Source organism: Poecilia formosa, unplaced genomic scaffold (assembly GCF_000485575.1).
Source record: "Poecilia formosa unplaced genomic scaffold, Poecilia_formosa-5.1.2 Scaffold16, whole genome shotgun sequence".
Taxonomy (NCBI): domain Eukaryota; kingdom Metazoa; phylum Chordata; class Actinopteri; order Cyprinodontiformes; family Poeciliidae; genus Poecilia; species Poecilia formosa.
The window spans coordinates 3,880,841-3,894,023 of NW_006799955.1; the positions used below are offsets into that span (position 1 = coordinate 3,880,841).

General features: G+C 36.4%; 2 protein-coding genes across 3 annotated transcripts in view; one reads left to right on the plus strand and one right to left on the minus strand.

Annotated features, from left to right (window-relative positions):
* LOC103134361 (sodium channel protein type 2 subunit alpha-like) overlaps positions 1-4,820 on the minus strand; it is a 30,751-nt gene extending 25,931 nt beyond the window's left edge. The window contains exon 1 of one of the 2 annotated variants that reach the window (XM_016668696.1): positions 4,432-4,820. The gene's annotated coding sequence lies outside the window, so the exon portion shown is untranslated. The remainder of the gene's footprint in view (positions 1-4,431) is intronic. The other variant, XM_016668697.1, reaches the window with a different exon arrangement.
* Positions 4,821-5,753: 933 nt separating this feature from the next.
* slc38a11 (solute carrier family 38 member 11) lies at positions 5,754-12,710 on the plus strand. Its single transcript, XM_007546580.2, has 12 exons — positions 5,754-5,994; positions 6,081-6,195; positions 9,508-9,582; positions 9,685-9,819; positions 9,982-10,047; positions 10,175-10,281; positions 10,353-10,432; positions 10,549-10,619; positions 10,916-11,077; positions 11,186-11,298; positions 11,491-11,622; positions 11,730-12,710. Exons 1-12 carry the CDS (start codon positions 5,983-5,985, stop codon positions 11,967-11,969), a joined length of 1,308 nt encoding a protein of 435 aa, XP_007546642.1. The 5' UTR covers positions 5,754-5,982; the 3' UTR covers positions 11,970-12,710.
* Positions 12,711-13,183: the final 473 nt, after the last annotated feature.

The window sequence follows — 13,183 nt, forward strand, 5'->3', positions numbered from 1 at the left end:
AGAAAGAAAGAAAGAAAGAAAGAAAGAAAGAAAGAAAGAAAGAAAGAAAGAAAGAAAGAAAGAAAGAAAGAAAGAAAGAAAGAAAGAAAGAAAGAAAGGCAAAAACGTATTTGGAGAGTTGCAAAAGCAAATCTGATTTGTTACTCCTGAGTACAAACTTTTATAGTAAAGGTGTATTCTTCTCTTTAATTTATTCAAATAAGACATATCTTTGCCCATCCAATCAGGAGCTGTCTCTGACCCTCTAAAAAGTTCGAAACTCCCTACAATTTGTTTTCAAGATCAAACATCAGCTGTCACCTTTATCTAAACAAAGTGGAAGCAGAGCTTCTCCTCCACTGGCCTGAACTCAGGCTGTTTTATGGGTTTTCACAGATCAGTGTGAAAGCTGGAACTTCTCCTGATTCTTTCCCACACAGACAAAAGGCAGATCAAAAGATTTAGCAGGCAATTTGCTGTAGCTACAGGTAACCCAAAGATTAGTCCAAAAACTATATTTAGGCTATTTCAATCAAGACATGTTGCTAAGTTTTAAAACCAGCATATTTTAAATTTATTTTCTTAACAACCTTCAAGAAGAACAGCTAGCCTCTGATATGGGAAAAGTCTGGTGAGTAAAATACAGAATCACAGATTTATTATAGATTATGTTGTCTTTTTATCTTTAGTTTATACAAATATCTCTAAAAAGCATTCACATATTTAAAATTTTTCATATTGCCATAACCACAAACTTCTAAATTATTTATGTTCTAAAAATATATTGGATGTACATTGTTTAGGAGTTTGTTTTTTTTGTGACTTTCAAAACATGGTTTTGAAAGTAAAATTAAGTATTTTAGAATTATTTGAAAAGTGTGGCATACATTTGTACTTTTTAATCCATCAACTCCATTGTGCTTCAGGGGAAAAGCTTAGTGTTGTCGTTTTTCAAGTGCAACATTTAAGAAGCTTTTTTTTCCACAGTTGATGGTATTTAGTTTTGTTCATCTTTTCATCGACTGAAACTTGCAAATCTGATATAGACTTTCGCAGCGACAATTCAGGTACATGGTCGTGTGTTGCATACTTGTTCAATTTTTGGATGATAGCTCCAACAATACTCAATTGGATGCTCTAGGATTTGATTTGTCCTGCTTGGTCACTTTTATTCTCTAACAAATCTTTCAGGCCTTCGCAGAACAGCTGCATTTATCCACCTACCATCTCAGAAAAGCCATAACGATGCTGAAAATTGCTGCAATGCACAGAAATTTCTTCCAGCTGTGATAAAATTAGATGTAATTATCTTCTCATCTGGAAGTGAAATTAGAATTTGACGTGACAATGATCAATTCCAGGTGAGACTCCTGCACCCCACCACCATCACTCAAAATGGAATGAGACTTTTTTTTTTTAGCTCTGCCTCTGACAAAGAGCAAAGAGGGGAAAAGATCCATCCTACAAATAGGCCTGACTGGTAGGATGTGTTAGGAAGAATTATGCAGTATTAAATATGAATGCATTTCATCTTTTACTGCAGATCCTAGACCCAGGGGGTTTTTTGTCTCATTTGCAGCATCATCACGACCAAGCATCTGTCCCACATGTATGAATTAATCAACTATTATCAGTTAGTACAGCACGTCTTCACCAACCAGTGTTTGAACATCAGCACATGTTCAATTACAGGTAGATTGTGCAAACATGGCAGGAAACTTCCTACTTTATTACGAGAGCACAGGGGGGATATTAACTATTAAGTATACATCAGTTTAAGACCTTGACCAATTGTGGAGCAGTACAAAACCCACCATAGAGGGTGTAAAATGTAATGGTTGCCATGAGCAACTCCTCCTAAATGAGACATTGGAAATGTAAGTGTTTTCATGTTCAGGAACAAGTAAGAGAACCACATAGGTTGGTTACCATCTTAGTTTTATATTTGTTTGTGATATTTGGTAATTTTATCTTTAAAAGTAGTCTTTCACTAAATGCTTATGATAGTATATTTTTACGCTATACTATATACATATATTTTGCTATGTATAAGCAAGTTATGTTCTCTTACATTTAATTTTTTTTTTATATTTAGACATGATTTTAAAATGGATTCAAATTTGATTCTCAGTGATTTTCATTTTAAAACATGGGCAACATCATCTTCCTTGCCAATATAAAATAATTGCATGTCAAATATTAGACTTTTACAATGCTACATAACTTAGATTTAGGTTTTTTTACAAAATGAACTGGGACGTCCTTGTAAAATAAAAGAAAATAAGTCTACTTTCAAAACTTTGCAAGTGAAATATGATGAAAAACTCAGTGAGCAATATTTTTGCTGAAAAGTAGAAAAAAAGTCGAGAAAACTATCCACTTCCCATTTATTGCATTAAACAGCAACAGGTTTCCAGAGTGTGATAACAGAGGCGACATCATCATCTGTAAATTACATTGCATTTGTAAGCTTTTGTGCTCAGTTTTCCCCCAAACAATGAAAACACCAAGCAAAGAATCACCTTACATTATGACCAAAAGCTAAAATCATAAAAACTTTGCTTCGTGTTGGAAGGCAACATGAAGAGGATAAAGTACTTTATTTCTATAAAATTACCAGGAAAAATAAATTAAAATGCAGAAGCAACAACACACATTTCCCTAATTTCAGCAATCCTCCCTGTAAAGTCATTCTGCATTATTCAACATCAAAGAAGGCATGCATCATTCTGTCCGTCTGTTAACAACTCATTACCCACTGCTTGAGATATAAACTGGCACTTTGAAGCCTCAAATAGGTCCACTTCACTTTATCTCCAACCTGTCCGCATCATGACCTTGTGCTCACGAACCTGACAAAAACACATCTGTTCTCACCTACTCATTGTCGGAACAGAACAGAGACTAAATCACTGTGATATTTGTTATGTGTCATAAATTTAAAAGCATCCTGATGTGCTTTAGTGATGATGGACACTGACCTCAAGTCAGGAGGTCAAATGGAGGCAGAAAATGTGCTTAAATATTTAATGCAGATCAATCACTGTAAACTTAGGTTATTGTCTTCTTTTTACCTCAGGGCGCTTCTTGTGGCTTCAGTGCAATAAAAGTGCGTTATAACTGGTTGTAGACAAATTAGATCAATGCTTTAAAAAAAAATGTGGGACAGCAACCTACATTAGAGTATACAACATATTTTAGAAGAGACATGAAAGTTGCAAATATATGCACAGTGGAGCAGCATGTACTGTAGGATAGACGCACAATGATGTGCAAACATTTTCTAGAGACGCACAATATATTCTTTGTTTTAGATTTTAGGTTTACATTAAAATATTAGGCCAGAAATTAGGCTCCTCTTGTCCTCGATACCCGCGACAGATTAAGTTTCTACTGACTGAGATGCCAAAGCTGACATTGTGATCAAGTGAAGAGGGAACAGAGATGGAAAGCTGGCTCAACACCTCAGATTTACCAGTTACTGTTTCTCAAAGCAAACTCTAAAGACTATAGGCTCGCATGAATTGTTTACTTTAACTCGTGGAAGAAGGGCGGATATTTCACCGCATCACTTAATCCTGCCAAAATCAGAATAATTAACCTGTAGAATAACTGTGACTCATTATAAAACTGAATAAGGTGATTTCAACTTTAACATATTTGCATGTAAAGTGACAACCAGTCAATATTTGTGGAGTCTCAAGGGAGCAACAGACTCAAAGCCCTTAAGTAGTTCTGGCTTGCTGCTGGCCCACACCGACTCCAGGAGCCGTCTCTGTCAGTCAGGGCGTTGGCGTAAGAGCTGCTGATGGGTGGTCGACCAAATGCTTCTCCGAAATTGTTTTATATTTTTATGAACAAGCTGCTCAGATGCACTGTTTGCCCATTCTGCACAGTGTAGAAACAGGACAGTCTAATCTCTAATTGACGGCAATCTAATAATACTGTTGACAGTCAGGCAAGCAGGAAGTCATCAAAGATGGAGTGTGGGCTAGTAATTGCTGCCATGCCCCATTACATTCCATAATGTAGTGAGGGGTGAATTTAGCACTTTGGCTTTTAAACCTTTGTCAAAACATCAATAACATCTTTTTTTTTTTTTTCTCCCAACACTCTCCTATTATGGAGTAATATTAGGTGCTATGACAAACAGAGAATAGATCAAGACAATAATAATAACAGTAGTAAAGAAGATAAAAATGCAGCATACAAATGTACAAGCACCACAGACGAGATAGAAAAACATCTGAACAAATTACTACATTTAAGAAGAATAAATAAGTAGATAGATAGATAGATAGATAGATAGATAGATAGATAGATAGATAGATAGATAGATAGATAGATAGATAGATAGATAGATAGATAGATAGATGGATAGATAGATAGATAGATAGATAACCTTTTGAATTGACTTCACAGTCAAAACTCCGCATACTGATTTCTACTCACCGTCACTTTTCCATCCTCCACAGGTGAACAGCTGACAGAATGTGTTATTTTGGGCGAGGGAAGGGAATCAAAGTTTAAAATCCTTCAAAGGAGGACAAGTTTCAAAGTATCTGAAACTTGTCCCGGTACAGATGTGCTCCTTTCAAAGCGTCCATCAACAAAAGCCAGTGAGACAAGAACCGAGTCCACCACTCCCAGCGACTGAAGCGCTTCTGATGCTGCGCTTCCTGTTCCAGGGAACCAAGTGAGGGAAGAGTTTCCGAATGGCTCTTTAAACAGTGATGTGTTGGTCTCACCAGGCGTTACTGTCGGAAGCACGATGTTAGTCGCTGACATCTAAAAGCTGAGATCACTGTTGGACATTTTACTTTCCAAAGCAATCTCCTGTTTGTTCGGGTTGAAAACGGGGATCTGGTGACATTGGAGTTAGTCTATCAACGAGTCTATACAAGTATTGTTAAACTCACGTTAGTGAGATAAATCAGCAAACCAAGCTGCAGAACAAATGTCATAGATTACCTTGTGTCTTTAACAAAGCTTTGTTTCGTACTTAGCAAGGAAGAACCGAATCTGCAGGTTTTAAAGTTTGGGATTAGGATAGCTTGATTGTGAATTGAAACTGTGCCGATGCTGCACCCTGGTGGATAAACGTTACACTAATTGCCTCCGAATAGAATGGCGCAGAACTGCTTGTGGCGGTTGGAATTGTATGCATATTGCTCATTTGTGAATATTTACTATTACGCGCATTCTTCTTTTTCTTCGGAATAGAAGTATTAGATAAGTATTGATGGTCTGCACTTCGTACGCAGCAAATGTTTTAGATCAAACCAGCATGATTGGTATTATTATTTATATTATGCTATTGTAAGTGAAATGATAATGTGTCCGTTATGTCCAATAAATAGTTTACCATGTGTTTTATTTTAAACACATTTAATGAATTTTCTTGAAACATTTCAAACAAAACAAACATGATTTAATTATGGGATAATTGCACGTCATCAACGGAATTTCGTCTTTTTAAAAATAAGAAATACAAGAAAATAAATAAATAAATAAATAAATAAATAAATAAATAAATAATAATAATAATAATAATAATAATAATAATAATAATAATAATAGAACCAGGACCATCTCTTTACACTTGCTTTAGTGCGTAAATAATGACCAAGACATTCTCGTTTTTTCTTGAACAATGGGCACATTGTTATAGTAAACTCTAGGGGAATAATCCGCTATCAAATGCTTTAGCCCAATTTGCAAGTTCCAAGTTCACAGGCTACTCTGGGATTCAATCTTGAATTTATTTCCCAAAATTATTATAACGTACTAATTTGATTCAACATCGTAGGAATTCTCGCAATAATCGAGTCAGATGTTTTAGTCAAGATGCGGGCGCGGCCGAGCGAGGGCGCTGCTGTTCCTGTGGATTGTTTTACAAGTAGGAATAAATTCTGAAAGTCACGAATGTTTCTCAAACGTTGAGAATGTGAGAAATCCGTCTGAAGAGAGTCAAGGGATTTAGGATCCGCACGGTGCTCCAGAATGGCTCATCCGGTAAGTCGAGTGACTGAGGATTTATAAATATTATAAACAGTGTTTTGAAATTCTCTTATTTCTACTGGTTTTATTCTTTCTTCTAGCAAAGCAACGAAGAAGGGACGGCATTAATACATACGCGCAAACCTGAGTGGAGCTGCTCAATGATCTCTGCTTCTTTTAATTTCATCAACTCCATTATAGGATCTGGAGTAATAGGTGAATATACGGCCTAATGGCATGCTCATGTTCATAACTAGACTTCCCATGTAAAATTGTGATTTCCGAGATGGCAAAACTGCTCTTGCTTATTTTTCCACAAAAAACAGATGCTTTAATCCAAGCCCTGCAGCAATATCATATGACTAGCGCCTGTTGCCCCCCTAACTCCCCTTTGTTTCATTTATTCATTCATTAGATCCTGGAAAAACAACAAAGACTTTGTGAATACAGTTTTGAACTCTAATCTGACAACTTTTTCCAACAATTTTGGATTGCAGCAGCTTTTTGGCAAATAAAATAAAAGCCCCCAGGAATTCTTTAACGTTATTTCTTGAACCTGAATAACGTGACAAAAATGCAGGGGCTTTTTTTTTTTTTAGCTTTCTAGCACCAGATGATCCTTTTGTTTAGCCAACAAAAAAAAATGGTTACACTCCTTAAGTGTAAAAGTTTTCATAATCTTTAATATACAAGCCACAAACTTTAATAATACATTTTATCTGGAATTTATGTGAAAGACCAACACAATATAGATTTTACATGAGATGCAGAAGGAAATGATCAACAATTTCATTTTACAACTAAATATCTAAAAATGTGGGGTGCATATGTATATAACATTTATGGATTTTGTATTTTGGAGAACAGCCTGCTGCTGCCATAGCAACAGTCTTTTGGGATCTCTATCAGCTTAGGGTAGTTTGCCTGTTTTTCTTTGCAACATAGTTCTAGCTCAATTAGACTGAATGGAGTGTGTACAGGAGCACTTATTGTGAATTGTTGACACAGATTTGCAAATTAGATTTAGGTCTGGATTTTGAATAGATTACGCTAACAAAGCCCTTTATTTGGGTTCATTGATCTTTCCATCAGTGTTTCACCAATGGGATGATGTGTTCAGGCTTCTTCTATCTTACAGGACAATTGCATGTTCGCAAAAGGGTCCACCTTTGGTCAGATCTGGCAACAACACATTCTTTATTAACCCTCTGATGCATAAGTGGGTCCTTTTTGACCCGGTGAGGACATCTTTTTGCAATATATTTGTAATGAAAAGTTTTCATCACCTCATATTCCAGGTATTCCTCAAGAAACATGTTACTGATATCATGCAATTCAAATTTTTAATTAACCTTTTATACATTTTAAGAAATAGCATGTTTTATGTTACTACCCCATTCTTCCGTGAGTGGGACCAAAATGACCCGCATTCATTTCCTATGGAATTTAATGGGAATCTTTGTTTCTTACCAACTGTGACAGTCAGGAAAACATTTTTTGGGAAACAAAAAAAACGAAAACCAAAGGGCAACCCCGAAAAAAAAAAATTTAAAAAACAAAAAAGCCTAAAAAAAAAGAATAACCTTAATTTTTTATCTCACAAATGTGTTTGTGTCTGTCAATCATGAGTACTCATCTCAATAAATAAAATAATAATTCATAGCTATAGAAATAAATGCATAAATAAATGAGCCAGGAAAGTATAGAGTGCCTTCTTTGGGTCGGGGAGGACGTCCTGCCCCAAGTGGAGGATTTCAAGTATCAGGATCTTGTTCACCAATGAGGGAAAAAATGGAGCAGGACGTCAACAGGCGGATTGGTGCAGCGTCTGCAGTGAAGCGGGCTCTGTACCGGTCTGTCGTGGTGAAGAGAGAGCTGAGCCAAAAAGCAAAGCTCTTGATTTACCGGTTGATCTAAGTTCCTATCCTCGTCTATGGTCATGAGCGTTGGGTCATGTCCGAAAGAACGAGGTCACAGATACAAGAGGCCAAAATTAGTTTTCTCCATAGGGTGTCTGGGCTCTCCCTTAGAGATAGGGTGAGAAGGTCAGATATCCAGGAGAGACTCAGAGTAAAGCCGCTGCTCCTTCACGTCGAGAGGAGCCAGTTGAGGTGGCTCGGGCATCTGGTCAGGATGCCTCCAGGACGCCTCTCTAGTGAGGTGTTTTCTGGGCACGTCCCACTGGGAGGAGGCCCCGGGGAAGACCCAGGACACACTGACGATGTTTCTCAGCTGGTCTGGGAATGCCATGGGTTCCCCCAGAGGAGCTGAAACAAGTGGCTGGGGAGAGGGAAGTCTGAGCCTCCTTACTTAGGCTGCTGACCCCGCGACCCGATGGACGGACGGACGGACGGACAGACAGACAGACAGACAGACAGATAGATAGATAGATAGATAGATAGATAGATCACACACATACACACTCACATGTGTGATACACATAGCATAATAGAATAGATACAGTAATGTTAGCTAGCTTGGTTAGCTCGCTAGTTTCAAGAAACGTGCTCTTTTGCAGCCCCCTCCATGCCCACACACACACCCACACACACATAATGGATGTTAACATTGTCCATTATTGACATTTCATCATTGCTGTTGTAAAATTGCTGCTGTTGTCATTTTGTTGTAAAAATGTTCTACAAATTGTCAGAAATGTTCTACAAATTGTTCTAAAAACGTTTAAAAAAAGTGGAAAATGAAAATATTTCAAACATGAAATAACTCTTGTGTGAAATAAAACACAGTAGAAAGTATTATGCAAAACATTATTTTGAATCAAAATGGCAAAAGTAGCATAAAAACACATTGATTGTAACCCGGGTCAAAAAGGACCCACTCACAGAAGACTGTATAGTCAGTCACTCACGCATCAGAGGGTTAATCTTTCAAGCTGACATGAGCTGAATGGCTTCATTTACTTCTTCTGCTGCCACAATGTGTAATTCTTCAAAATTCCAATTTATTTTCTTTGTATATAGCTTTGTTTATTATTTTGTTACATCAAATTAGTATTACAATAAATTACAATATTATTATTACAATAAATTCAAACTCAAACTGAAAATAAAAAAAAAGCACATAAAATCAACATCATCGTTCTTTAGTTCTTCTGTTCGCTGACTCTCCAGGATGAAATTCATTCAGAGACATCATGTGGCCTTAAGCGCCTGTGACAATCTACAGCCTTACTGAGGTTATACTAAAACACAGGTGCACTCTGTTTGCTAATCAGGTTACTTCAGGTGTGAACAAACTTTTTTTTTTATTATTATTCGAAGGTATCACAGTGAACAGGACCCAGAACAAATGCTTAAAAACTTTTTCAGGTTTTCTTTTTAATTGACAAATTTAAACAATCCAATGTGTAATAGTGATTTTGTTGTATAATCAACAATTAACAAGCCTAATTTTGTTCATATAGGTTCAACTGATGATTTGAATATATTTCATAGATTTAAACAATTTTTTTTTCCAGCTTTGAAATAGTTTGATATTTTATTTTGAACTGAAACTGTGTGTAACTAGGTTTACCATACGCATTGAACCAGGCTGGGCTTCCTTTCGGCCTGCTCCTTTTGATGTTTGTTGGATTCATAACAGGTGAGAAGTAACACTGAAATTAGATTGTGTCATAAAAAGGTGGAAAACGTTTACAAAATGGACATTTAATTATTTGTTTTTGCTTGTTTTGTTTTGTGACAGACTACTCAATTCTTCTACTAATTAAGGGAGGAAATCTCTCAGGATCAAACAGTTACCAGTCGCTGGTACGAAACACATTCGGTTTTCCTGGATTTTTGATTTTATCTGCTCTACAGTTTCTGTATCCTTTCATAGGTATGTTTTTAAAACACCAGAAGGAGAAATGATTATTTATTTATGCTGCACTGTGTCCTGTTTATCTTTCTTTTTATCGTCTATTGTGATTATTGCATAGTAGAAACTTTACAACAGACAATCTTAACAATAAAGCACTGATTTATCTTCTGTCTTCTTCAGCCATGATCAGCTATAACATCACAATTGGTGACACACTGACCAAAGTATTTCAGAGAATCCCAGGAGGTTGGTAACTACCTTTTGGCATAGATGGATAAAATAGGTCTATGGACTTTATTTTATTCATGAAGAGCAAAATAATAATCTAACTCATGTAGAGTAATTTAATTAATCTTTTACCCAATGTTTGCAGTTGGTCCAGACCACATCCTTGCAGAGCGCCACTTTGTGATCTTGTTGTCTACCTTCCTGTTCACCCTGCCGCTCTCACTTTATCGAAACATCGAGAGACTTGGGAAGGTACGGTTACATCTAAATATCAATGTCCTGTATACAGCTTATCTTGCTGCTGAAATCTTGTGTGTTACCAGGTGTCCTTCCTGTCAATGGTGCTAACACTCACCATCCTCATCATCGTCATAATCCGAGCAGGCACTCTTGGACCGCAGATGTAGGAATAAGTCTATCATGAAAAACTGACAAAAATTTTTTTGTGAGCAATCGCTTCTGGAAAGAAATGTCTGTATCTTTGTTTCACTTGACATTAACATTAGTGTCCCTTTCTAGTGTTCCTACAGAGAATGCATGGGCATTTGCAAAGTGGAATGCCATTCAGGCTGTTGGTGTGATGTCTTTTGGTGAGTTTAATGATGCAAATTCTGATGACAGAGAATTGATGTTGATGTTGAAGTCATTCCAGACAGTGCTCTTATCCATTTCAGTTTGCTTTCTCTCCTATTGTTGTCTAATCACTATAGATAGACATCCCAAGATTTCAGTAATATAAGAACTTATACATAGAAAAAAAAATACTACACGTACTTCTTACTAAATGTCATAGACTTAGTTTAAAATTAGGCAAGCACCTCAGTTTATTGACGTAAATCTTTAAAGAATTTAATTTTCATTAACATGCCTGTTTGTGTTTCTTTAGCCTTTATATGCCACCACAACAGCTTTCTGATCTACAACTCTCTCGAGCATCCCACTTTATCCAACTGGGCTCGGGTCACCCACACCTCTGTGGGCTCTGCATTAATAATCTGCGCTGCATTCGCTGTCGCAGGCTACGCAACATTCACTGGCTACACACAAGGTATAAGTCTAAACTGTATAGCAATACAGCCCATTACTGTGTTAAATTTATTTATCTTTTCATCTTCAACGATAATTTATTTATTCTTTTCATTTGGGTTACATTCAGGAGACATTTTTGAGAACTACTGCAGAAATGACAACCTGGCAACATTCGGTCGGTTCTGCTTCGGCCTCAGCATAATTACCACATTTCCACTCGAGTGTTTTGTTACCCGAGAGGTAAGTCATGTTTGGAAAGGCCAACCTAAAACTTTAGCTGCTGAAGTTTACACAAAAAGGGGTTAACACAGTGTTCTGAAGACCAGCTTCTGCCAAGCTGCTCAGCCAGAATTGATTGATTCGTGTTCAATGTAATCATTTCCTCAATGTTTTCAAACGATTAGGTTATCTTCCTATTGTCTGTTTCCTCAGGTGCTTTCCAACGTCATATGCAGTCATCCTCTTTCCAAAGCTGAACACGTATCGATAACTCTACTCATAGTTGCTGTCTGCACAGCATTATCCCTGGCGTATGACTGCCTGGGAGTTGTTTTAGAGCTAAATGTAAGTTGTACCTGTTCAGACAAGCTCTACCTGCTTAGATAACATCATTTAACTATATACAAATTCTCAGAATGAACTTATTGTTTTTTTTTTCTCCTGCCATCCAGGGAGCTCTGAGTGCCATACCTCTGATCTTTATCATCCCATCTGCGTGCTACCTCAAGCTCTGCCCAGGCCACTGGTTCCATGGTGAAAAGCTGATTTCCATCACGCTGATAATAATTGGCTTGTTTGTCATGATCACTGGCCTGATACTGACTAGTGTCTTCCCTCAAGATTGCTCACATGGTGTTGAGATGTTCTACTGTGCTGACGCCAACATCTCTGGCACTGTGGCCCCTGAATGACAGAAATCTGCCCCACATATGCACTTTCCCTAGAGATACACTGACGCACATATAAACAAAGGGCAACAATATCTTTATGTGGATCAAGTATCCTTATTCCTACCTCCAGAGAGTATGCCAAGATGAGCTGTTTGGAAACTGAATCCTTTATTTGTTTTATAATTTAGCTTATAGCTGTAGTAGTGTCTCATATATAACGAGATAGCTGTGTTTTAATTAACTGTCTATAATTCTGAGGTGCTGAATAAAAGGATTCTAACTTTCTATCTTTGTTTTTTGACTAATAGCATGTTTTGATATAACGTTATGTATTCAACAAAGAGTTCTCCTTATTAACAACAGTGTTGAAATAGCTATTGTGTGTACAAGTCTATTTTTTGACAAATTACTAAACCCTAAAAATTCCCTGAGTGTGATTATTCCAAAAATAATATGGTGCTGTGCCTTTAGTTGAACCCATTGCTTTTATACTGCTGTTTAAATTTCACTGTGATTGGTTCTCTGCTTGATTTTGAGAACACATAATATACTTATCTAAATTTGAATGCATTGTATCGCTCAAGGACAATTTTTATTGTCAAAGTCATCGTTTTAGAATAAGTAACAAACTGTTATATTCCAACCATATGGGAAATAGTGTATTTAAGTGTGCATTATGGAGAGGTGAGGGTCAAAAGCCACAATTAAAGTATAGGGTATGCCAATGTTTTTAAGCTTCAATAAAATGTCTCTCCATTCAGATATTGTCTTCTGTTTATTTTGTTTTATTTTTTTCTTTTTGTTGAAGTTCTATACCATTTGAGCTAGAGAACCAATTACACATAGTACGAGTTCAACAGTGGAGTTATTCAAGATTTGAACAAAACATAGTCATTTGACGTGTTTAACAATTTTCAGCATACAGGTTGTTTTTCAATCCAGTTCTAACCCATTTTCAAAGGGATGTGTAATTCAGCACAAACCATGTTTATTTTTATTGGAATTTACCCATGAATTCTAATAAGAAACATGCAAGCAATGTTAAGCAAATTATTAGTCACTCAGACTTCATTTATAATGTGTGCTTAAAAGATATAATGGATGTAATTTTTAATATCTGTTTCAATATGGTATCTAAGCAACATGTTTTATTTACACTTTTTGTTATTAAGATTTAAACTTTTTATTTCTTTACTTTTAATTCTTTTTTAAATATGTTTTACCATTATTTTTTA

What these genes read in the sequence shown, in the direction of transcription:
- slc38a11 (XM_007546580.2), top strand. An exon ending in GGCACTCTTGGACCGCAGAT is followed by an intron (nt 10,433 to 10,548) that starts GTAGGAATAAGT and finishes GTCCCTTTCTAG; the next exon opens with TGTTCCTACAGAGAATGCAT. An exon ending in ATTCACTGGCTACACACAAG is followed by an intron (nt 11,078 to 11,185) that starts GTATAAGTCTAA and finishes GGTTACATTCAG; the next exon opens with GAGACATTTTTGAGAACTAC.